A 25,976-nucleotide genomic window follows, 5' to 3' on the forward strand; every position below is an offset into this window, starting at 1 on the left:
ATTGGAATTACTGAATACTTGTTTGCTTCTCAGTGAAATTCATCTGCTCTGTTCTTGTTTTTATTTTTTCATCTTTTAACAGTGGTTAGCAATGCTAAGCAAATGTTTAGTGTCAGCAACTAAGAGTGCATTTTTTTTATTTTTTTCTTTCCTTGAGAAGAACATGCATCAGTTTGGTGTTCTCTCCCACTGAAATGCACTTTGATGACAAAAGGTTTTTCTTGGCTTGGATCAAAAATGAGTGTTTTAGGGAAGAATAAGATCAAAGGATGCTTTGTTTTTTCATACATCACAAAATAAGAATTAATCCCCTTTACCAGAACTGTAGTAGAAAACATGCATGCAAAAAAGAGGTATCAAAGAATGTCAAAATACGTGTCAATTAAGCATTTTGTGTTACAGCAATCTAAGTGAGTTTCTGGAAGGTAGAAGGCAAAGAGAGAGAAAGTATGAATTAGGCAACCTGCTATTTTACCTCCTACAGATTTTATTGCAGACTTTTGCACAAAATAGTGTTGTTACCTGAAAGTAGTTATTTTCCAAAGTCAGTAAGTTATGAACTCAGAAAAAGGATGATATAGCACAAATGTACATGTAAATGGAAACGCACACAAATTAAACACACACACAAATTAACTGGTTTTCTCAAAGCAGAAAGGGGTTGTGTTACTGGTTGAGCAGATCATTTCTGTCATCATCTAAGTGAACTGAGATCTATGAGGAATTGTTGTTAGTATAGTGAATTAGAAATGAATGCTTTGGTTTTGAAGATTCCAAGTATCCTCATTTTTAATTTCCTAATTGTATTAAACTTAATTGTATTCAGTACAGATATTCACTATTGTATAGATTTTTAAGCATCTTAATATTTAAGCATCTCATAACAGAATCACAGAATCACAGAATTTCTAGGTTGGAAGAGACCTCAAGATCATCGAGTCCAACCTCTGACCTAACGCTAGCAGTCCCCACTAAACCATATCCCTAAGCTCTACATCTAAACGTCTTTTGAAGACTTCCAGGGATGGTGACTCCACCACTTCCCTGGGCAGCCTCTTCCAATGCCTCACAACCCTTTCAGTAAAGAAGTTCTTCCTAACATCTAACCTAAAACTCCCCTGGCTCAACTTAAGCCCATTCCCCCTCGTCCTGTCACCAGGCACGTGGGAGAACAGGCCAACCCCCACCTCGCTACAGCCTCCCTTGAGGTACCTATAGAGAGCGATAAGGTCGCCCCTGAGCCTCCTCTTCTCCAGGCTGAACAAGCCCAGCTCCCTCAGCCGCTCCTCGTAGGACTTGTTCTCCAGGCCCCTCACCAGCTTTGTCGCCCTTCTCTGCACCCGCTCAAGCACCTCGATGTCCTTCTTGTAGCGAGGGGCCCAAAACTGAACACAGTACTCGAGGTGCGGCCTCACCAGAGCTGAGTACAGGGGGATGATCACCTCCCTAGCCCTGCTGGTCACACTGTTCCTGATACAAGCCAGGATGCCGTTGGCCTTCTTGGCCACCTGAGCACACTGCTGGCTCATATTCAGCCGACTATCCACCATCACTCCCAGGTCCTTCTCTGCCTGGCAGCTCTCCAACCACTCATCTCCCAGCCTGTAGCTCTGCTTGGGGTTATTGCATCCCAGGTGGAGGACCCGGCATTTGGCCTTGTTAAACTTCATGCAGTTGACCTCAGCCCATCGGTGCAGCCTATCCAGATCCTCCTGCAGAGCCTTCCTACCCTCAAGCAGATCGACACATGCGCATAGCTTGGTGTCATCTGCAAACTTACTGAGGGTGCACTCAATGCCCTCATCCAGATCATCGATGAAGATATTAAAGAGGACCGGCCCCAGCACCGAGCCCTGGGGGACGCCACTAGTGACTGGCCTCCAACTGGACTTGGCTCCATTCACCACGACTCTTTGGGCCCGGCTATCCAGCCAGTTTCTAACCCAACGAAGCGTGCACCAGTCCAAGCCTAGGGCAGCCAGTTTCTTGAGGAGAATGCTGTGGGAGACGGTGTCAAAAGCCTTGCTGAAGTCAAGGTAGACCACATCCACAGCCTTTCCCTCATCCACCCAGCGCATCACTTTGTCATAGAAGGAGATCAGGTTCGTCAAGCAGGATCTGCCTTTCATAAACCCATGCTGACTGGGCCTGATCGCCTGCTTGCCCTGCAAGAGCTGCGTGATGACTCTCAGGAGGATCTGCTCCATGAGCTTCCCTGGCACTGAGGTCAAACTGACAGGCCTGTAGTTTCCTGGGTCAGTCCTCCAGCCCTTCTTGTAGATGGGCGTCACATTTGTTAGCTGCCAGTCAACTGGGACCTCCCCCGATAGCCAGGACTGCTGATAAAACCTACTCCAGTTTTTAACTTTGGGACTTCAATGGGATTATACTGTGTAATATGAAAGCTCACTACCTTCATAAACAGTAATGAAATATGACCATTGATTCCCCAATCTAGGAGTTACTGATGTTGGCATATCAGTAGGATCAAGGTTTTGGAAAGCAGGAATCAGGCTGACTCATGCGTTATGTTCAGAAGTGCTCTGTTTAGGCTGTGCCCAGGGGTACTTCACATTGTGTGCATTTTCAAGCTTTGTATCAGTTTTCAACAGTTCAGCACAATGCTTTAAATATATGAAGATTTTAATTTAACTATGAAAATATACCAGTGAGTTCCATAAAAGAGAAATGTTAGAATATACTACTAGGAAGATCCTCTTGTTTCTTTGAGTTCATTCTCTTGTTGACACAGGCAGACAAAGTTTTTTGTTGTTTTGTTTTGTGTTCTTTTAGACATGATTTTATTTAGAAGCTCATCGATCTTCATCTTAAAATTGAGCATCTATCTCTGTTACTTTACTAAAAACGTCTTCCTTACACCAGTTTTATAATTGTTACAAACCCTCTCCTGATTTTAAGCATATATTTATACACAGATGCTGTATGTTCATTTATTATTGTATCAATATTGTCCCCTAAAACTCTCCTCTGTGGAGAACATGGTTTGTGATTTTTGTGTTTAGTATTTATTTTTAGCCCCCTTAAATACTGTTTTGCTAAGCTAAACTGACTTTGCTTCTGCAAGAAGGTAAGATGAGTAAGTGAATGGATAGCCAGGTAGCAGTTTTCTCCTCATTATGGCTGTTCCAATCCCCATTTTGAACACAAGTGACCAGAATTGTGTACAATATACAAGGAGAGGTTTTACAGCTGTATGTAATGACATTGCTGTCAAATGCAGTCCAAGACTGTGGCAGTATCCTGCTGGTGATTCATTATGGACTGTCATCTTTTGATTATAACAATTATAACAGTTGTTTTTGTTTTTTTCTTTTTAGCTACTTCCTACTATCAAACTATTGGTTATACTGTGAGATCCTAAGTATGCAAGCACACTCTGTTGCTTCTGTTACTTTATCCTCTGGCTTGTGCACTTCTTCCTTTGTGCTGTTAATGCCTCTTAGTTTACTCTAAGCGGCAATTTCACTAAAGTATTCCTGTATTCTTCGATAACTGAAAATATTTTAGGGGAAAAAAATCTGCCATTTAGCTGATTAAGGTACATCTCTTCTACTGATAAGGTTCCTCCAACTCAGTAATACTCCTTCTAGTAAAAGCATAGAAAGCAAACCAATCTGGCACATGGGTATACCTCTGTTGTGTTCTGACTTACCCTTTAAAGAGCCTTTTCCTTTTTTTAGCATTAGTGCATTCTCCTTTTATGTCTAATTTATGTTGCAATCCTCAAATTGTCCTGAACTGTTCTGAACTTCAGCCACAGTTTTCCTTGCTGGTCAGTTCCTGTTTATTTGTGTAGTTGTACTATGTACTCTTGACATCCTTAGCTGATGTATGTCATCCTGCCAAATAAGCTGCTGCACTTTGCTGTTATTTTCCAGTTATGATTGCTCTTCCACTGCCTACTTTTTATTCATATAATAATTTGAATTGACAAACCTACTGCTTTAGTTCCTTCACCATGCTGGTCAAGACCTCTTTCATTTCTGTACAAATATTTCAGTTATTCTTTTCTGACTTCTCCCTGTCAAGCTGCCTTTAAGTTGCGCATTTTCAGTTCTGAAATCTCCTTTCCCATCTCGCTTTTTCTAACAGAGTCACTGGAGGTGAATTGTTTGAAGATATAGTTGCAAGAGAATATTACAGTGAAGCAGATGCCAGGTAAGTCATTTATTTTTCTGATGTTGCCTTTAATAATTCCAGTATAGGTATTTAAATATCTCTTGGTGTTTGGCATCAGTTAGGTTAGCAGTCTATAAGAGTCTTGGATTTCTCCTTGAGTTCTCTTAGTCTTTGAAAGAGGCACAGTTTGGGGTTTTGAGCTCAAAACTGTGTGGAGATAAACTCTATGACATCTTGATGTCTGCAGATCTGAAGAAGCTGAAATTGGATCTAAATTTGATAAATCTGTGGAAACTACTGATGTTGATTAAAAACTCTATCCAGTTTTCCTCTCTGCAAACTGGACATATAATTGCAGCAATCTTATCTAGGGACTCTTGTATTTACTGATCAAAATGTGAAATATATATTGGTCCTGAAAGAAATTTTACATTAAATACCATTTTTGTTCTGGGTCCAGAAGTACTAATTTCCTCTTCATAATTAAACATTTTTTGTTGTGTTTCATCAATAAGCAATTATACTGTGCAGCTCATAGTCTGAGCTCAAATTTGAAATCTCTAGTAATTTGCTGCAAGTGCTTGTTGAAAAACTTGAAGAATAAATTGAAGATTATCATAATTTGCATGCTGGCATAAAATATCAGGGGCATTTTTCCATCTCAGAATCTGTTTGCCTTCATACAATAATAAGTCTTAAACATTGTGGTCAGTTGCTTTCCTACCAGTACATTCTTCAGAGAAACTTTATCTCAGAGTAAATTTAAAGAATTTGTCATGGTTTTGTACATTCATAGTCACACACCATTATTGATACACATTTAGCATGTATAATTTTCAGTTATTTCTTTATATTTGGAATTAATTGGCAGATGACTGGAAAGCATTAAGTGTCCCTAACAATGCTGGTAAAATAATAATGAACAAAGAAGTTAATCTAAATATTAGGAAGCTTCCACTATTTATTACTCTAACTAATTTCTGGTGGAATAGTAGGAATGTCATTTCTGTAAGCATTTAACTGTAGAATAACACATGGCAAAACATGCTGTAGAAGAGCAAACAAGATCAGTAGTTTAGGTGAGGTGGAAGGAGATGAGCTATGTTTAAAAAAAAAAAAAAAACGCAGGGATTTTTGCCTAGTATTGATGCCAAAGGCCATATGGTGTCATTGTGTTTTAAGATTATTGTGATTTAAAAGCAAAAAGTGCATTTTTTTTTCTGTTTTAGTGTTATTGCATATTGGAAGTTGCTGTGCATATATATACTATGAATATATGATATATATATGCATGTATATATTCAATAGAACTTGACCAAATAAGTGAAATTTCTAGTTATTATGCATCTCTATTTTTATATATTTATATATATACAGATGTGTGTGTATACATATATCTCTATATATATAGTGCATACATGTCTGTATATGTGTGATTGTATGTATCCCTTTAGAAATAGTTAATGGACTTTAAAGATGCATATCCTAGGATTTTAATACTGGTCTGCTCCTGCAAGCCCTTACTCATGCAAGTAGTCTTTACTCACATGAGCAGCTAGTTGGTGAGTTGTGAACTACTGGCATAAGAAACGGTTTTCAGGTTTGGGCTCCAGTTACTGATTTATCACCATTCCTTCTCAATTCCATGGCCAAAACATTTTGGATGAGCAGAATCAAATCCTTGGCCCATGACTACTATATATTACTTCACTATATATCACTGACTTCTGCCACAAGGATATCTTTAAAAAGAAATCCAAACGCATTTATAAGCTCTTGTGGTGCCGAAAAACATCTGAAAAAGTTCCAGTGCTATAAAAGATAAATATTCTTTTGGCATGGTACACTGGTCAAAACTTGCAAACCTGGGCATGGAAAAATAGGTGCTAATTCAATTATTTAAAGAGCCAAAAGAAAGCATTTGTCTCCATTTTTGATGTGGATTTCCATTCCATGTGTGACTCTTTATTAAACTATTGCTCAACAGTACTTTAACTGAAACTGCATGCCACCTTTTTGAATGACTTGGCTTTATTCTGCTAATAATTTTTAAGAAACCATTAGATTCACAATGGTAAATGTTTTGTTTTTCCTTAACTTTTGATTTTTTTCATCTGTTTTCTGTATATCATTTCACTTTTGAACATTTTCTTGTTTCAGCACTTGTAATGTTAACTTCATTGTAAAAATGTTCAAAAAAATATGAGATATCACCAAATAATTTATTGTCTCCAGTTTATTTTTTCTATCGCAGTTTTTGGAAGCTAGAAAAAGCTTCCATACTGCTGAATGAAAATCCAGTCTAATGATTCTGTTTAATAGGTGTCTTATGTCCATGTTTAAATGTCTTTTTTTTTTTTTTTTTTTTTTTTTGGTTTGTGATTTTTTATTTTAATTTTTGGCTGTGTTAGAGCTGGAAATAACTCAGTTTTTAACACTGTTTTGTTCCAGTCCAACGTGCAATCAGGACTTGTCAGGAGATGTACAATTGTTTTTGTTCTTTATAATTTTTTTAAGTTTTGTTTATTTTGTATTTGATGTGATTATGTGCCTTTAAAATGTTCTCCCTTCCATTCTGCCCTTGTATCTTTGCAGTCATTGTATACAGCAGATTCTAGAAAGTGTTAATCATTGTCATCTAAATGGCATAGTTCACAGAGACCTGAAGGTCAGTATCTGGTGCCCATCAATTGGATAAGAGTTTTGTGGTTGTTTTTCTGCTGGGTAGGGGCAGAGGGCGGGTTGCGTGCGCTGTTCCCTTGCCTATCCTGCTCACCCTCCAAACAGCTAGATGAACAAATAATTAATGCATGATGCCTCTTTCCAGTTTGCAAGTCTACAGGCCTAATATACATCATGGCAAAAGGGGGAATGGTTGCCAAAACGCTGTCTCTTTTCCACGGCTCTGGATTTATCCCATGCTGTCGAACACGTCTGGTATTTTATTAAGGGTGTCCGTGTATCGCTGTGCACGCACATGGAGGTGAACTTTGGCTGTGATGTATGTCAGCTTGCAGATTTACACACCACTTCTGTTCTGAGCCCTGGGTTGCAGTAGCACAACAGCCGGTCGCACACTGCTGCATTAGAGTATGACGAACCCTCAGGCAAGTGATGCTAATTGCTGACTAAATTGGACCGTGAGAAGTTAATAATTTACCCAAAACACCTCGCTTCCGATGGTTTTTTACCTCAGTGGCCGCTACAGTTCCTGATGCCTCCGAGAGAGCTCGCAGAAAGCGGAGGCAGAACAAGTAAAGATATCAAATCTGTAATGCGACCTCGACAGATTTCGATTGGCCGAATTTGTAAGCTTTGCCGAAGACTTTCCTTTAAAATGGTCCTTTTTATTCAAAATAAAAAATAATAATAATAATAATATAAATAAAAACGAGGTCAGAGCAAGCCAACCGAGGCAGGTCCCCGGGGCCGGCAGGGTGCCTGAGGCCGTCGTGCTCTGAGGGGCGGCGGGGCGCGGCGGGGCAGGGCGGGGGGCAGCGGCGCGGCGGGGGGAAAGCGGCGCCCCCCGCCCGGCCCCGGCCCCGGCCCCGGCCCCGGCCCCGGCCCCGGCCCCGGCCCCGGCCCCGGCCCCGGCCCCGGCCCCGGCCCCGGCCCCGGCCCCGGCCCCGGCCCCGCCGCCTCCGTGCCGGCGCCCGGCTGCGGGCGTGCGGGCGGCGAGTGCACGCTTGGAACTAACACGCGCCCCTGGTGTTTGCATGCAGTCATTGCATTCAGCAGATCCTGGAGGCTGTGCTCCACTGCCATCAGATGGGCGTAGTCCATCGCGACCTCAAGGTGAGTGCTGCTGCCCCGCCGAGCCCTCCCCAGCCGGGGGCTCCGCCTGTCCCCGCCCCGGCGGCGCTCCGCCGTGCCTCAGCGGAGAGCAGCAAACCCTCACGAGCAGCCGCGATCGGCGGACGTGTAAACGGTGCTCCTGCCCTTTCTTTTTGCTTTTGTTGTCTTTCGTTTATTGGTTCGCTTCACCTCCGAGCGAGAACGAGCCTCTAGCGTTTGCAGGAGAAACCCCGCTAAAGGCTTACCGATACCTCGCTGTCCGGATCTGGGCTGTGAAGCTCAGCCGTCTGAGTCTGCCGTCATCTGTTGTCAGGACCAGGGGAAACAGTAGTCACTTTCCATGCCTTTGGTGTATTCGCTGAATACATTCCTGTCTGTCATCCAGAGATTTTGGGGCAGGGTATGGAAGGGAGAACTTTAACTCTCTCATCAGCATGATTGGAGTGCTCCTGGGACACGTGCTGGTGTTTGCACATCACATGTTTCACTGCGGAAAGGCCTGCTGCTGCAAGACTGCTGTCACAAGACCTCGCTCTCCTCCGGATGACTGGGCTGTCAAACGTGTTCAGAAAGATGGAAATTCTACAGCACTCTCACAGTGATGGTCCCGACAAGTCAAGTAGAAAGCTCCTGTGCTGAGAAGAGCATCTGTCCTCAGACAGAAGGCTGCTGTGCCGAGAACAGCATCGCCTCTTTCTTAGCTGTGTACTCTTGCCTCCTGTGTTAGAAGCATGCTGGCATGCAAAGAAACAGTTAAACATCCTTTTCTTTTACTGGGAAGCTCAGAGAGGCAAGTTTGTCTCTCAAAGCTATTAGTAAACTAGCCTCATGGATAAGGGAGAGGACTTTGGGCACTTGGCCTTCAAGATCTCAAGTAAAAGAAGACTTTCTTCTGAAAGCAAATGGAAATGCACTATCTGAAATACCAGATCCTTTAGAAAGGCAGAAGAAAAATGGCTTGAGAGCTAAGGCAGTGAAACACACACTAATTCTTTCTGGCACAGCTTCTGTCTCTTTACTTTTCTTCCAGAATGAGTTATAGGGAGCAGGAATTTCCTTTCAGGACAGGAGTTTTCTGGTGGTTAGTATTAATTTTTGGAATCAGAATGCTGTCTTCTTTCTTGCCCTCCTTCACTCCCAAAAAAATATCTGTCACAGTCATTGTTTGAAATAATAAAAGTATGTGTCATGTATGATCATAAAGGGTTACACTTGGACAGCTTAGAGAGCGTGATGTATTCTAGAGAGACAGACAAAATCTTCAACCCGTTTTGCAATTCTGGATTTCCCCAGGTCACGGTTGTACAAAAAGAGAATGACGAATCTCTGACCAGTCTGTAACTCTTGCATGGCAGGGAGCTGGATAACACGTACCAAGTCTAAATGAAAGGATGTCAGATTTGTCCAGCTGCTCTGAGGGTTTCCTGTCCTCATTGCACATGCAGCATTATGCTTTCAGCATGAAAAGGAATAAAAAAAAAAAAAAAAAAAACTTGATTGTAGCCTTGTAAACTGACTTTCAGGCTACACAATAAGGAGTGCTTTCTAGTATGTTTTATACATTCACAAAAAATAACTTTTTATTTGGAAATGTATTAAATGCAGCTGCTGCCTGCTCCAAACCATGTGTGGATTCCTTATTCTGGCAAATCCAGGATGAATTGGAAACAGTGTGAGAAAAACTGTTTCTGCCAAACTGTAGTACCCAGTTGCATTTCTGAAAGTGAAAACTTCAGGAAACACAAAACCATCCTTCTTCACTTACTACTTTCTGGCAAAAGGAAAATAAAAGAAGAGTGAAATGAAAGACTGTGGTAAAATTGCAGCAGAATTCTGTACAGAAAAGAAGATGCAAAGGCCCAAGAGCAGAACTACAATATGCAAAAGATGGTTATGGCCTGGCATGGATCTTTTAACTGCAAAACTCTGGATTTTTTTTTCGAGTAATGCAGACCACAATTTGATGGCATGTTTGGGGATGTGGGCGGGCAATGAGAGGAGGAGATTTGAACAGTTGAACAATCTGCTTTTATTTAACCGACCTTTAAGTGTAATTTAGTAGCAAATGGGAGCTTTTGCAACCTCTTATGACCTGCAAAACTGTGTGTTGTTGCTCTTCTCGAAATCCTTGTGCAAGTCAGAATGGTGGCAGATCCTAGATCCAGAAAAAACTGACCTGTTAGTGGCAGCCTGTCTTTAACAGATGGTAGAAGTGCACTTCTGTGTAGGAATTTCAACTCTTGGCAACCAGCAGCATGGCTGCTTTTTTAAACTCTATGCTTGCAACCCTCTTGCATTCCCCATGGAAGTTAAATTTAAAAACAAAAACAAAACCTCTAATTTTATTGTAGAGAAGAATATGCAGAGGCATATTACTTGATCTCTAAGAACAAAGATGTTTGGAAAAACAAAGTGTAAATCACGTTAATTTATTTGCAAGTAATTTCAATAGTTAACGCTGCCATTCTACATGCTTGACTGCAGCAGGTCTCCCGATAGTACGAAGTGACACTATTGAATCCAAAGTAGAGTCCTCAGCGTCCTGGACTGGGCTATTAATGTTTTCCAAGTAATTGCAGTCATTCTAAGTTCATGCATGATGATTATCTGGTATGCCTTTTGTTTTCCAGAAGTGACAGCTGCGTGTTGTTTAAGGGCACAGTCCACACAACACTGTCCAAAAGGCTGTTGTCTTTGGCTTAGGAAAAAATCAGTAAATCTGCTTCATCTTCTGTTGAAACATATTCATCTCTGATGGTGGTGTTTCTCTAGAGCACTTTGGCAGATTAAAGATGTGTAGTGGAATTAAAAAAAAAAAAAAAAAAAAAAAAAAAGAAAAACAGCAACAGAAAACACAAAACTACTATTTTGGATGGAATCATGTTGCTAAGTGCTTGGTAGAGCAGTATTTCTTTTTCAACCAAGAGGGTGAGGCATTTCGCTGCTGTTGGATTGCTGAAGGTCACAACAAATAAGATCATCCATTGCTGTAAGAGGTTTACATAAGTAGTGCATTCCAGGAAATAATTACTGTAAACTTCTCTCACCCCAGTAGAAAACATGTAAGAACATATGTGGCTACATGTTGAAGTTAGTGTGATGAACCAGCAAGCAATGTGAAATTGCTTAAATCAGTATTGATAAACCTAGAGAAAAGTCCTGAGCTATTTGGTCAGTCTCTGGTTAGGTAATGTCCCTGAAGTGGTTACTGATAATTGAAATGAATATAAAGATCATATTTGATTCCCAGAAACCTTAGTCTTGGTTTTGAAAATTTTGGAAATGGGAGATTAATCATGTAATCGTTGATGAGAGGGTTTTAATGTGATCTTTTTCTGTGATATAGCAACTGTGGGCTGAGTGAGAGATGGTGTTTGTAAATGAAAAATGTTCCTTTACAGTTCAGTGGAAGGGAAAAAAAGCACCTGTAAACTAAATATTTTTGTCAAGGCCAGTTTGTTGTTAATTAATAGACGTGTCACAGTGGTTGAGGTCTTGATTACACTCAAGCATATTTGACACAGATGTATTAAAGATAGCCTTTCCTCAAAGAAGCTTATAATCTTACTTGTTCCCAAGATCAATACCTGCATGGGATTGACTGTAATCACATAAATAGTCCCTTGGAAGCATATATGATTGCTGCTGGGCTTAAAATGAAATATATACTTAAGAATTTGCAAGATTGGTTCCCCAATGCCAGAGTGGATATAGTGAATTCCCTTGTGATAGAGCACTACAAAAACTGCTTCTGGAAAAGTCGCAATACGAACGAAAGGTCTTGATAAATGTATAACAAAACCTTTTTTAAATATGTTGAATATTGGAAAAAAAAAAGTCAAGAAAATATTATAAGGTCAATTTTCTGAAATCATCTGTTGCATTCTACAGTATTTTGTAGGTTTAAAAAATAAGGCTTCATAGAATAAAGTTGTCTTTGGACGATTCAAATTTGATGTATTCGCTAAATGAGGTTAAAAGGATACATTGTGAACACTAGAATGAACACCATTGTTAATGTTCAAATCCTTTACTTTTGGTTCTGTAGGTATACTGTAGCATTTGATTTCAGATGTTGCCATGTACTCTAAAAAAGCAAAGTGGGAACTTATGCAGTCTTGTATTGTTATTTGTGGTAGGTTCTCTGCAAGCACAAATGTGGGCGTGATGTTTTTGCAGAAAGATTTGCACTGCAAATACACCTGCCCGCTAAATACAAATATGAAAATATGGCTGCTATTGCTATGCTGTCATGCAAAGCATATTTATGGTCCACAGCTGTAGATGCCTGATCCTGCTAACTGCGTAGGTCAGACTACTAATCAAAAGAATATGTGTCTTTGGGGGATTTCAGCAGTGTTTTTCCAGTAGTGTGCTGTTAGGACTCTCCGAATTGTCCTATTAAAGAAAAAGGTATCACAATGTCATATGGCCATTCTGGCCTATGTAGTTCTTTGATAGATGTGCCCATTTGTCTTGCTGACATACGGGCTCATGAAGGCTGTTTACAGGCCTGGTGGTTCTTCCCATTAAGAATGGAAAGCACAATTTTTGTAATTCTATGGAGAAAATGCATGGTGTTTTTTTCATTTTCCACTGCTTTAAGTATTTGTTCTTTTCCAGACTACCTTAACTAAAGCCAAAAGGGAAAAACTGTTTAAAATACGTTTACTCATCTTTTCATCTCTATTTTTTTCTCTTTCTGAATAAAGCCTGAGAACTTACTTTTAGCTAGCAAATCCAAGGGAGCAGCAGTAAAACTGGCAGACTTTGGGTTGGCTATAGAAGTCCAAGGAGAACAACAGGCTTGGTTTGGTAAGTAAATATGTTTTATTTCTTACCATTTATGCAGTGTTGCCATTCAACCTTCCAAACCTCCCAGTTCTCAGTCTAGTGTAAAGTCTGTAGGTGTGGGACTACTTGATTTGTAGCTTTAAAAGAGGGGTATTTTGTTCATAGTTCAATCAGATGGCTAAACTTTAGATCTTTTTCTCCAGGAAGTACATTACCTATAATTCTCAGCAAATCAGAGCTTGGCAGCAGACCTCATATGTTAAAAAACAAAAACAAACTACAAAAGTGGCCCATAGCTACATGTCCAAATCTAAGAGCTCACTTAGACAAGAAGAAGCACTGCTTCGTAACCTCTTCTTCATTGGCAAAGCTAATTCACTCTCCTAAATGACACAAAATAAATTGGCGGAAGTATCTTCTGTTGGCACGGCTATGTTCATACTAGAGATTTTGCAAGCACAGCAGTATGTTGTAAGGGATAGGATGCAGAGGAAATTTTTTTTTATTATTATTCATGCTTCTAGTGAATATATGTTTCTTTACAAATGGCTCTTTTGCATGTAATCTAAGTGCTTTTGATATTCATTGACCCTGAAACTTAGGTTTCCTGACTATAGGCTTGTCCCAGCTACTGTCTGCTTGTAAGTTGACTAAGACATAGGTATACAAAAGTCCCTTCTTCTTAACTTTCTTTTTCATATCTTCATATCTCGCTCTCTATATATTCATATATTTATATATATATATATATATATATATATTTATTTATAAGTGAAGGAACTTCAGGTGTCGAGGCTGGGAAAGGAGATGGCTAGTTTGCATCCCTCTGGAATGGTCTATTGTTCTGTTGACTGATGAGTAACACTGCAAGCTAATACAGCTGCCCAGTGAGCAAAACATGTTGTCTGAACAGCTGTCTGTCAGTTGGAAATAATTGAAAAAATTATGAAGCATTTTGAAATAGGACTTGAATGAAAAAAAGAAACACACCTGGGGTTTGTGAGTACCTGAAACTGTCAGCCATCATCCACACCCAAATCTTGCTGTGACAGTCCAGTTTATCTGCCCCAGCTGTTTATATCGTGGTCCTAGAGGTGACTGCCCCTTCAGACCTCCTGTTCATGAAACTGTTCTTTGACACACAAAGTTAAAAATAACCTTTCTTATAAGAATGTTCAATAACTAATATAGAAGCATCTCATATGGCAGATTATGGAGACCATGAATCCAGGAGGCGAGAGGGTGGTTAAATGTGTTTGGAACCTGGTGCAGCAGTCTGGAAAAGGTTTTCTGCCTGTAGCTTAAAAAGATACTTTGAAGCTGAGACTGGAGTTTCTCAGCCATTTTGGTGACTTTGAAAACTTTATCTTCATCTGGGATGGATCAAAAGCACGCTTACTTGGTAGTGAAGGTCACAAAGGTGTATCAGAATGTGAAACATTCTGATACACCTTTGTGTATCAGAATGTTTCACATTGGAAATTTCCATTTGTATTGGAAACAAACTGTGTGTGCATGCAGCCACCAAGAGTACAAGTTCCACACTTCAGATAAGCTCACGAAACATTGGAAAGGGAGGGTTTCTGCCCTCCAGGAGATAGCAACTCACATGTAAACCAGATCTCTGGGATCGATACCTGGAGTAGTGTCCTGTACAATGCTTCACTTCAGGGTATGAAAAAAGGATGGGGGATGGTGCATTTCTCTCTAGTCCCACTAAAATATTCTTTTTTGTTAATGATTAAAAAAAAACTTTTATTACAGATTGTTACAGTTAACAGATGCCCAAAGGAAAAGTGCAGGAAAAAAATAATACTGATCATTTTAAATAATAAGACACATAAATATAGTGCTTCTGTCTCAAATACCACCCCCTTTGAACAGATATGGAGCACAAGTCAGAAGTCATTGTAAATCCAAGGAATGAAAAAATATACGCATTTGTAGCAGCTACATATTCTCACTTACAGCAGATAGGAAGTGCAGCTTAAAATTGAACAAAGCATTTGGGAGCTTGCTCGCAAAGCTTAGAATAAAAGCACAAAGGATTTTGTGCATGCGGTGTGTTAAGAGATTGAGTTTGAAATCTAGGATATATCTGTGTGTGGGTGCACAGGCAGTACCATTGGGCATATGTTGGTAGCTTTATAAGCTAGCCTGTTGTTTTAAATCCCAGCCTTTATATAAATGGATTTCAATAATCCAGAAAAGACGGTGGAGATTGCTCTTGCACATTAACAAAACAGTGTAGTGCAAAAGGAGTTGAATAGAACTAAAACGAAATGCAAGTGATGTGTTAAAATCACAGAAACATCAGGAAAGCAGGAAGCTGCTCAAGCAGCAGATAGCAGCAGATAGAACTTGACTTCAGGGCTATTTTCTCCAGATGGTATGTCTGTATGGATGCAGACAACGCACATGAGACTGCAACTCCCTGTAAAATGTTGCGCTTTATTTTTTTGGTCAGTCGTTGCTTGTGGAGTGCAGACTCGTAGCATCCTGAAGACTGCCATGCTGAACTTGGTAGAAAGGAGAGTGAGCAAATTGTCTTCTAAACACATATATGTAAGGAACAGAGAGGCTGGCAGCAAGATGATGGAAGGAAGTAGTGTGATGTGGCTCTTTTAAAATTTGTAATATTTGATAAAACGAGTTGGTTCTGTACCTGTTTTGGAACTTCCTCTACAAAAGTTTTCCATAATGGTCTGTGTGCCTGCCTTCATCTTCTCATGACTGCTTTAGCAAGGCAAAAACATGATGTGTTCAGTGTTTTGAACTTTCTCTTGCTTCCTTCCAGAATATTTTTCTGCTTTCCAGTGGATTCTGCAGCACTTAGTGACTCATGGCATGCTCTGATTCTAATTATAGCTCTGCATCAGTATTTCTCTCTCTCTCCTTTCTCTCCTTTTTTCTTTTTCTTTTTCTTTTTTTTTTCTTTTTTTTTTTTTCTTTTTTTTTCTTTTTTTTTTCTCTCTCTTTTTTCTTCTTGTATTCTTCTGATGTGATGGTTACTTTTCTGCTTCAACCAAGGATGTGCACCAGCAGGAAACAAGCCATAGGACTGTGCGTTTGGATACTACAGGGATATTTTCCCAGTTTGCATGTTATAAAGCAAACCTGCTTCTTGCCTGTTTGCAGGAACTGTTACTCTGTTTAACTGAAACTCCCCACACTCCCACCAGGTGTTGAATGTGATGGGAAGGTGTCTGACAGGCTCCACTCACTCGCTGGGACAGACTCGCTGGGACTCACTCAAACTCACTCAGTGGGATGGCTGCAGTTTACTCATTGGTAGTCAGATTTAGTCCTAGTTATACCTTGTAGTAAACTAAGTCCAGCCTTGTAGTTAGGACTGAAATACACACCATTTCATTCATTTGAGCAGCTCCTCTGATTTTTTTTTTTTGATAGTTGCATGAATGACACTAAGAGGCCATAACTCTCGCAAGGTGATGAAAGCATAGGACAGCTCTTTGAGCAGTAATCTCTTCTGCTGTTGTTTAAGATACATCTCCCCATATTAATTTTAGTTTATGTCATGTGATTATAGTTAACCTTCAGTGCAGCTTTGACTTGAGACATGCTCACCATTTATGAAGTTAAGTATATGTGTAATCTTCGTGTAAGAGGGTTTTGAGACCGTAAGCTATTTAAGGTTGAGTAACATGCTATTTCATATGTGCATGCACCACCAAACAACACAAGGCACCCTAGGCCTCTGAAATACTTATTTACATTGTGTGACAATAGGAATACATGGTGATACGGTGTTTTGTAGGTTACTGTACAGTCACAAAAAGTTTCCAGCTTTCCATTCTTTTTTTTTGTTTGTTTGTTTGTTCATTTGTTTTTAGCTAAATTACTCCTATTAGCAATAGATTTCTAAAAAACACACTCATATTTATTTCTGACATGTTTTTTTCTGATATGTGTAGACCCATTCTGTGTCCTTGTTGAGAGACAAAGTTAGCTAAGTAGCATATTTATTTTCACTATGAAGTTTAGTTTCAAGTGAGGTATAATCATGTTTATGGAGCTATGGTAAGGTTGAAAGTCAATACAATTTTACAACTTAAATTAATACAATAATATTAATGTAGAGCACTACGCCCAAGAAAAAATATGAAACCACTCTTTTGAAAGCTACTTGGAGCATATATTTATTAGCTTCTCAAAGGAGCTTAAACTATGTTTCCTGTATGATAGGACTCTAACAATTCATGGCTCTCATATCAGGAGACTGAGAAACACAAGCATATTTTTCATAAAAATATTTTAGATAAATTCTCAGTAGAATACACAGAATGTGTTCCTCCATTTCCTCCTCCCACCCCAAAATGATTGCCAGCTGCAGGGCAAAGGCTTCCTTTTTCTGTAGCTGTCCAATTTACATGTTATCACTGTCTTTCATAAGTTCCATGGCTTATCTTCCATTCAGCACAAGTTTTTAGGAATACAATGTGGTATTTCAAAAATAAGATGTGGTCCCTCATTAAAGCCACAAAATACCTTTCAAGAATTTTCAGCCATTTATTTCAGGCAATGAAAGAGCAGATATACTAACAGAAATGGTACAGGATGTTACTGGTCTTCTAAATTTTTACCAACTTTTTACCAACTCTACATTTACACTTACATTTTTTATTTCTGTTAAGAGAAGACAGCACTGCTGTCAATGAAAAAGGAAGGAAGAACGAATAAATTTTAAAGGCTAGATGACTTCAGAGATGCTTTCCTGAACCTCTGTAAGGAGGTTTCCACAAGTGGTATGACTTCAAGGAAATGAGTGTTGCAATGGAAACATCTTATTAAGAGAAGCTGTGTGAAATAGGAACAGCAAATCATTATGGTTGAAAAATCATAATCATAGAATCATTATGGTTGGAAAAGTCCTCCAAGATCACCTAGTCCAACCGTTCCCCCAACCACCAAAAGAAGGCTGAAACCCAAGCTGGTTGTCTTCATGCTGAGCAATAGCAAGTTGTGCTCTCCCGAAGGCATAATTTTTATAGTTTGGGGCTAGTTTAAAATAGACTAGATTAGACTAGTGATTAAAAACAAACAAACAAAAGCAAACCTCAGTGCTCACAGATTTGGGCCTGCCTGGCATGCATTTTCTGTTTTTCAGTTAGTATCTCAAAGGGGATCACTCAGTGTTTCCCACACTCCCCCTGCTCCACTAACTTTTTTGACTTTGACCCCAAGCAGATGTATTTGCACTTTACTACTGGACGTCTTGCTACAGCTCACAGTAACGGACAAGTCACAAAGGAAATGTTGTCAGCTATCTTGAAGCCCCTCTGGAAGCCTTCCAGTGTTGCACTGTCACAAGACCTCTGACACCACTGTTGAGTCTGGAGTGCTAGTGTAGACAGGTCACTGCACCAGATCTGGTGTTAGAAAGGGAATGGGCCAGGTCTGCATAACTGTTCCTATTATTGTTCCTTCTAGGTGATTCACCGTAGAAAGGAAAGTTTAAAATTAAATGGTTGGTGCTGGGGGTTTTGGGAACGTCCTGTGTGTTGTGGGCTGACATGAAAATTGCTTGCTTTTTGTGTTGCACATACAGTTTTTTGAGAGTATTTCCCTCGCCTTATGACAGGCTTTGCTGGCACTCCAGGATACCTTTCTCCAGAGGTCTTACGAAAAGATCCCTATGGAAAACCTGTGGATATGTGGGCATGTGGTAAGGCATTATTCTGAAAGATGACGTTTAGTGCACTGTAAAGTACTTTGAGGGAGAAAAGATATCTAGAATACCTTGTATTCAACATCAGAAAACAGGTATTAGTTAAAAATTGATACTAATTGTTAGATGAAATCATCAGGTATTTGATATTCTACCAGCTTCGTTTAATTTTGGATATTGTTTGTGAAGATATGTTATCACTGCATTCTTTACAATGTCTGCAGAACATATTTTTATCATATTTTTATAATACTAGCATCACACAATGCCTAACTAGTTACAAAGCATAACAATTCATATATATGGTCTAAAAACCAATGTGACCAAGATACTCTAACTACAATTTTTAAACTCTGAAGCTAAAGTTTTTGTTAAATGGAGTACAGACCAATTACTTTATCATCCAGTTCTTGAAACATTGTAATTTATGGTACCAGCAAAGGGATAGCTACCTACCTAAGAACAAATGGTACCTTTCCTTCTTTTACTTCTACCCACACTTATTGGGTTGTATTTATGAAAGCATTTTTCTTTAGTCATAGTGAATCATCTCTGTAGAACTAGCAGGTGGACTTTTTAATTTCCTATCAAACATATATTTATGGAGATAAACTGAAATTTTCTTTGCATGAGATTAGTTAGAATAAAACAGAATTAGTTAAAACAGCAGTACAATACTTGATAACACCAGAGGTTAAAAAGAGGCATTTTTATAGAACATCAATCATCACTGAAAAGTGCAAATCTATTTCTCCAGTTAAATAGATATTTTCAGTGTGTCAGATCTGATTTTGTGTCAGATTCATTCTTACCCACACTCTATTGGAGGTTATTCTGTGAACCCCGCATTCACTCTTATCTGCAGCAGTGTTTTTCAGGAGCTGGGATGCTCCTGTTGAGCTGTTTGTCTTACATGGTTGCCAGCTGAAAAATTATTTTGTTGTTGTTGTTGTTGTTTGGTTGGTTGTGGTTTTTTTTTTGAAATAACTTAATACTACTATGATTTCTACAGGTGTCATTCTGTATATCCTCCTGGTGGGATATCCTCCTTTCTGGGATGAAGACCAGCACAGACTCTACCAGCAGATCAAAGCTGGTGCCTATGATGTACGTGCCATATTCTGTCTTCTAAATTATTTATTATCGCTCCTTTAAGTAGGAGCTTCCTAGAGTGAAAAGTGAAACTAGATTCATTCTGTAAATTTTATTTTTATTTTTTTGTACTGACTATTGTTATGAGCCACTCAATATAGTAAATGTCACTTTAGTAAAAAGAACATTATAAGGATGGGAATGCCTACACTAAAATAGTTTCACGTTACCTAGGGCTCCAAGCTTTCATTGTCTGGTCCTTGTATAAACCATAAAAGTTTATGTTATCCTGACAAGCCTGTTAAGACCTCTGTGCTTCTGATAAATATTTCTGAACTCTTAAAGGCCTGTTGTTTTCCTTATGGTTTATCACTTCAACTAATTAGTTATTTTAAATTGTTTCTAAGAAGTCTTAAGCTTCCTAAATGTTCTTGTATCGCCCACTTCTAAATAAAGCTCATAAATATGAGCTGCTCAAAAATAATAGTTTCATTAACTATATGTGTATTCCAACAATAAGCATTACGACTGTTGGTAAGCATCAGCTGATGATTTGGTGACATTATGAATTTTGCAATATCATCCATTTATATTAAATTAAACAGACAGAAGGCCATTGGTGTTCATCTTTAAGTCATTTGTGAATGATGAAGAGGAAAAGACTAAACCTTCTAATTTTTAAAAGCTCTTAATTGAATCTAGTCTTGGAGAGTAATGACTGAAAGGTGATTGTTATGCTAGATATGTTATGCCTTTTAGTGGAAATGAACTTAGGCTCTGTCTAGTCTTCTTCCAACCAAACAAGGAATTACACAGTAATAAACAGGGTGACAGTGGGGAAATACGGTTTCAGCTGAGAGGGCAAGAAATGAGTAAGTGCAGAGACTAAACTATACATCTGTGTTGCACATAACATAGTAAATACTTGTGAATACTGCATCTAGATTGTATCAAATTCCTATGGCTAAGAATAAACATTTTTTAGTGCTGGAAAACAAAATGCTCAAGGTTGAGGTCTGTTCACAAAAGTATTTTAAGATGTACATATGTTTTATTCCATTTCCATTTGGGCAGACAGTTTGAGTACATGTGTAAATATTTTGCTGAGCAGGGAGGTGGTAAATCTAATTAGAGTAATGAATTTATACGCTATATACAGTTAGCATTAATACTGACGTTGAAAGAAAGTGAACAAGGAGTTTGAATAATAATGATTAATATTTTTGTCTTTATTAATAATGAAATTAGTACTGCATTAGATTCAATATGGCCATATTCTTCTCAGTTGACTGGAGTCTGTTAATCTGTGTGCTGCTGTTAGTTCGCATCGTGTTATTGTAAATATATAAATACTTTGTGTCTGAACCAAATCAATAAGAAGTCAAAACAGTAAAGGACAAAAGCATTACTTATAAATCTGGCTAATGCAATCTGTTATAATTATGGAAAAACATTTTTTTTTCATTAGAACTAGACAGTAATATTACAGAACTAATATCAATAAATATATTTAGGTAAAATTGTGTAGTGATCATGCAAGATAATATACATGTACATATTTTTTCTTAAGTTTCCCTCACCAGAATGGGATACAGTGACTCCTGAAGCAAAAGACCTTATCAATAAAATGCTCACTATCAACCCAGCGAAACGTATCACAGCATCAGAAGCACTAAAGCATCCATGGATCTGTGTAAGTACTTTCTGCGCATTTAACAAAGTAATTTAATAGACAAATCAACTTATGGTATACTTCAGCATACAGCAGAGGTGTTCAGACGATAATTTTTGTCCTTGTTTATGATTTTCTTTTGCAGCTATTTAAGTAGTAGAGCGCACAATTGTGATTATACTTATACACTCAATAGTTTTGTACATTGAGGTCTCAGCCTGGAATAAGAAATTTTGTAGAAGCAAACTTCTTTGCCTTGAATTTGTGATGCAGATGTTCACTGCCATAATGAGAAAGTTATTTTAAATTCTGCAGGAAAAACAATGTACAAGCAAGTAACTTTCAGTTGCATAATGCTTTACATCATTTTCTTATAACCATTACAATGAACATGAAATTAAAAGGCAGGAAACTAATGGACTTTTTGTAAGTCAATTTACTTTTAACAGAGGTAGACTGTGTTACTGGATTCAGGACCACTTTCCAATTCTCAGTGTATCTTATGCTTTGACTTTACAGGCAGTCTGAGCTGATAGTTTGAAAGTCACAGTGAGGTGTACAGCTGGTTGCCAAGTCTTTATTCATTCCACTAGGCTGCATTATTTGCCTGTAAGATTGTGATGCAAATTAAGTTGGGTTACAGAGAAAATGTAGGTACTGCTGAATTTTCTCTGAAATATTTCCTGCTTCTGTACCTCACCTAATATCACTAATGTTAAAGAAAATCAACCCTCTTGTTTTAAAACATATTCTCAGGAACTATAATTTAGTATATTACTTTGAGTATGTTTATACTATGTAACCCAAGTTCTAAGATTTAGTGTTCTTCTTAGTCCTTATTAAGGAAACTGTGAAAAAATGATTTATTTCAACAGGACAATACACATAGGAAAGACTGGGTAAAAAGAGATCTTGAGGTTTTTGTTGATTTGGAAATTTACCAGATGTGTAGAAGTCTGCAAAAAGCAATATTCACGTAGGGTAGAAAATGAAGACTCAACCTTGGACCACATGAGTCAGAATATGTATGTTGTAGAGTAAATAAAAAGCTAGATGTCTGTCTGAGTGCATTAAAATAAGTCTTTTCTTCTTCCCTTAGCAACGTTCTACTGTTGCCTCTATGATGCACAGACAAGAGACTGTAGATTGCTTGAAGAAATTCAATGCAAGACGAAAACTAAAGGTAAGAATGAAAACTTCTGCAAGGATGAGTAGATAATTTTGGAAAGACAAAACTGTAATCTGGCTTGTGGTCCATAAATGGACCTCAAGGGAATTTTTCTTGAATAGTCGTATCATGAACTATTAGATACATGAGCAGCTTTTGAGCATGAGGTTCTTAACTTTTAATGAAAGAGAATAGAACATAATATTTTCACATGAGCTGTGCTGCTAAGCATTAAAAAGTATATAATGCTGGAACTGATGTATCCTTTTGCAAATCTAATTGTCTTTCTAACCAATTACAAATAAATGTTTTAAGAAAGAAAATTTAAAATTAGTATTGCATAGTTTTGTTGGATTCAAAATCACGTCAACCACCTTCATTTATACACATTAAAAATATTTTTTTTAAGGAAAATGGCTTAGATTGTTCTTGTAGGTTATAACATATTTTCTCCTGACCAGACAGCGTAACTTTGCAAATATGAGCTTTGCTAATTAGCACATTGCAAATAATAAACTTCTCTTCCTATCAAAGAAAAATAAAAGAATCTAAGCAAGTGAGTGAAGTCTGTTTTATATTCAGCAATGTATTATGCTGTGTGTGTGAATACATATGTTTTGGGCATTATATACTCATAGTCTGTAACTATGTGAGATTACCAGGATGGCTAGTAGATGCATAATTAAGATTAAATTATAATTTATGCTCTCATACCATCATGAATGACAGTTAATGCTCAGACAATCCATTCTTTCAGGGTTAATTAAGCAGTTTATGTAATGCATGCTTGTTTACTTTTTTTCCTGTTGTGTTCACATTCAATATTTTAAACAAGTGTGTTGCTAATTTGAGAATATATATGTATACACAGGGGGCCATTTTGACAACTATGCTGGCTACCAGAAATTTCTCAGGTATGTTCATTGAACTCCAGTTTCATAGAGTTTTTATACATGTATTTTGATGTCTGCAATAACTAAGGTGTAATTAGGATTTATTAGTACACAAAGATCTTTGTTATTAAGGAACACATAACATGATCTATCTCACTTTTTTTTTTCCATTGCAGAAATAAGCAAGAGAATTTAAGCTATTTCGGCTAAATAGAATCACTTGTAGCAGACATCAGTGGTGTAATTTTTCAGTAGAATGTGGGTTCCTTCTTTTTACATGTTTAGTACTATCTGTTGAAAGACAGATGGAATTTTCCTGTCTTATTTTGGTGGAGGAAAATCGAAAATAATACATATAATTCCCTATGAGTAAGTATGGTCAAACAACAGTCAAAAAGTCACTTTTCTATATGTGACATCTCATTCTACAACTATTATATCTTGCATTAAAAAAAAAAAAAAAAAAAAAAATCCATTCTTTATTGCTTTGCTAAGAAATAAGAAATGCACTAAAATTGGTCCATCTTTTCCCTGTCTTCTGTTGCCTAGTTTGTTATAATGAGATGTTTCCTCTTTATGAAATAATTTTGTAGTGAGTGTACATGGAGATTTAGATCTTCATATTAAATAAATTTTAATAGCAAAAACTAGAATGTGTTTGCTGTTACTAGAGTTAGAATTGTCCTCAGTAGCAGTATTACTGGAACTATGATGCTATGCTATATTTTTCATTTTGCCTTTTAAGATCCTAAGGGCATAGTTAAAAAGAATGCCAAATTTAAAAATTAGTAATATTACATATCCTCCTACTCTGGTGATGTAACTGTTGGAGCGTAACTTAATTTATAGACAAAAACATGATAGTGCTTTGGGCATGTTTTGAATAATAATAAGATCTGAATCATCCAAAATAAATAATCATGAATGCAAAAACAATTTGTTCAATTAGCATAGTACTTGAAATACACGTTCTTTCTTACTTAGGTTTCTATATTTAATATATACATTTAACACAGAAGATTACATTTATGTAAATTTCATTGGGTTAAGGCTTAATGAATTGCCAACATCTTTCAGTTCATTTTCAAGGTGGGAATGCTGTCGGCTGCGTATTTTGTAAAATTTAGTTATTTTTAAATATCAAACAAGTACATCATTTTTCATCACTTTTCATACCTGTCACTGTCTGTACATGTAAGAGTTGGTTCCAACTTTCATGAAGGAAAAATGCTGAAGTCATTTTAAAATGTGATTTTGGCATGAAAAGCAAACAGGGTTTTGGCTTTTTTTTTTCTTGAAGTTTTTCACCTATCATCTCTGTTTTACACCATAACGACCCCATAGTATCTGTTGATGGCATTTTATTTTTCAAGTTGTTTATTCATTGTATTTCATTGCAAAGCATGCTTTTGAAGGTCATTTGTCCATAACAATGTGGTTATAAAAGTGTTTTATTTTCCTTTTTCTTTCTTCCTTTTATGTGGAATGTATATTTCTTGTGAGGTAAGACCCTCAGCACGTGAAAGGAACATCTTTTTTCTCTTCAAAATTGCTGTTTGCCCTAAATCACTTTAATTTCTTCATGTTGTCACAACGCCATTTCTCTTTAGTCTGCTTTCTGGCTTATTAGCACTGCCTTAGGTTTTATTTATAGCTATTGCTTGTAGTTGCAAAAACTCTTTCATTGTGGGCTTAATTTAGAATATGCTAATTGCTTTGCTACTGCAAATTATTTAAATATTTGATTTGTATGCAGTATCTGTGCTTAGAGAAAGATGAATTAAAATATAAAATGAAAATAAAAATAAAAAAAGCATTCCAAGCCAAAAACAACAATTGCAAAGGCAGCTGAGTATGAAATATGTCCTATAACATAAAATACTGCATAATAATCCATACCAGGCACATTTTAAAGGACATGCTGGCAGTGCCATAAACACAATACCTGTAGTTACTGCTTTTGGTGCCTTCATTTTACTGGCTTTTATTTAATTTTTCACATATAACATGTAATGTTGGTTAAGCGTTGAAAGAACTCAGAAGTTTTATGCATAACTGTAGTCAAAGAACCTAGTTTGTTATGAACAGCAGCCTATAAGAGTTAATGTATATTTTCCCATAATTTTATAAACTATAATGGTATAAAACAGGCTTCAAAAGCAATGAACTTCTGGGTTTTTTGGCCATAGGTTGTAGAAGTATCTCTTCCCCTTTGCTTTCCCTAAATGACTTTCTGGAATGCCTGGTTGTATCAGGTCCTTCAAACACACAGGTCCTATCCTATTCCCCCCATATTTTTGTAAGGCACTTTATTTTAAATATTAATTCACATGCTTCTGTAAATTAAAAAAAATATATACACTGTTCTTGTTACATAATGTAGGCAAATTTATTGCTCTTAATTTAGTTGGAAATCACAGCCCTTATGAGAGTTTTAACAGCAGTCTTTGCTGATGTCCATAGTTTATAAAATGCATTTGGAGGGGTGATGTATCCATGAAATTATAAACGGTAATCTGGCTTCATCATCCAGTTCTTTTTTTTCTTTTTTTTCTTTTTTTTTTTTTTAATGTAAACAGCAGAGTAATGGACATCAGTTATTTCTGTACAATTTCTGAGGTGGGCTTACATTTTCTGTACCCTGTACAGACCTAAATGAGCACTTAATGCAGATGTAGCCAGTGAGTAAGCCACAAATACACAAATGAACTTCAACTTTAAGACAGATAACTC

At 37.7% G+C, this 25,976-nt stretch overlaps 1 protein-coding gene across 13 annotated transcripts in view; it reads left to right on the forward strand.

The window, feature by feature from the left end:
• CAMK2D (calcium/calmodulin dependent protein kinase II delta) overlaps positions 1 to 25,976 on the forward strand; it is a 166,573-nt gene that overhangs the window by 101,734 nt on the left and 38,863 nt on the right. For 9 of the 13 annotated variants that reach the window (XM_032187187.1, XM_032187189.1, XM_032187188.1 and 6 more), the window contains exons 5-12: positions 4,114 to 4,179; positions 6,736 to 6,808; positions 12,648 to 12,750; positions 18,332 to 18,415; positions 19,431 to 19,525; positions 21,081 to 21,203; positions 22,282 to 22,365; positions 23,222 to 23,264. In XM_032187187.1, the coding sequence (XP_032043078.1) occupies positions 4,114 to 4,179; positions 6,736 to 6,808; positions 12,648 to 12,750; positions 18,332 to 18,415; positions 19,431 to 19,525; positions 21,081 to 21,203; positions 22,282 to 22,365; positions 23,222 to 23,264 (671 nt within the window). Of the gene's footprint in view, positions 1 to 4,113; positions 4,180 to 6,735; positions 6,809 to 7,862; positions 7,936 to 12,647; positions 12,751 to 18,331; positions 18,416 to 19,430; positions 19,526 to 21,080; positions 21,204 to 22,281; positions 22,366 to 23,221; positions 23,265 to 25,976 lie in introns of those variants that run through there. The other 4 variants (XM_032187199.1, XM_032187198.1, XM_032187200.1 and 1 more) reach the window with 2 other exon arrangements.

Source organism: Aythya fuligula, chromosome 4 (assembly GCF_009819795.1).
Source record: "Aythya fuligula isolate bAytFul2 chromosome 4, bAytFul2.pri, whole genome shotgun sequence".
NCBI lineage: Eukaryota > Metazoa > Chordata > Aves > Anseriformes > Anatidae > Aythya > Aythya fuligula.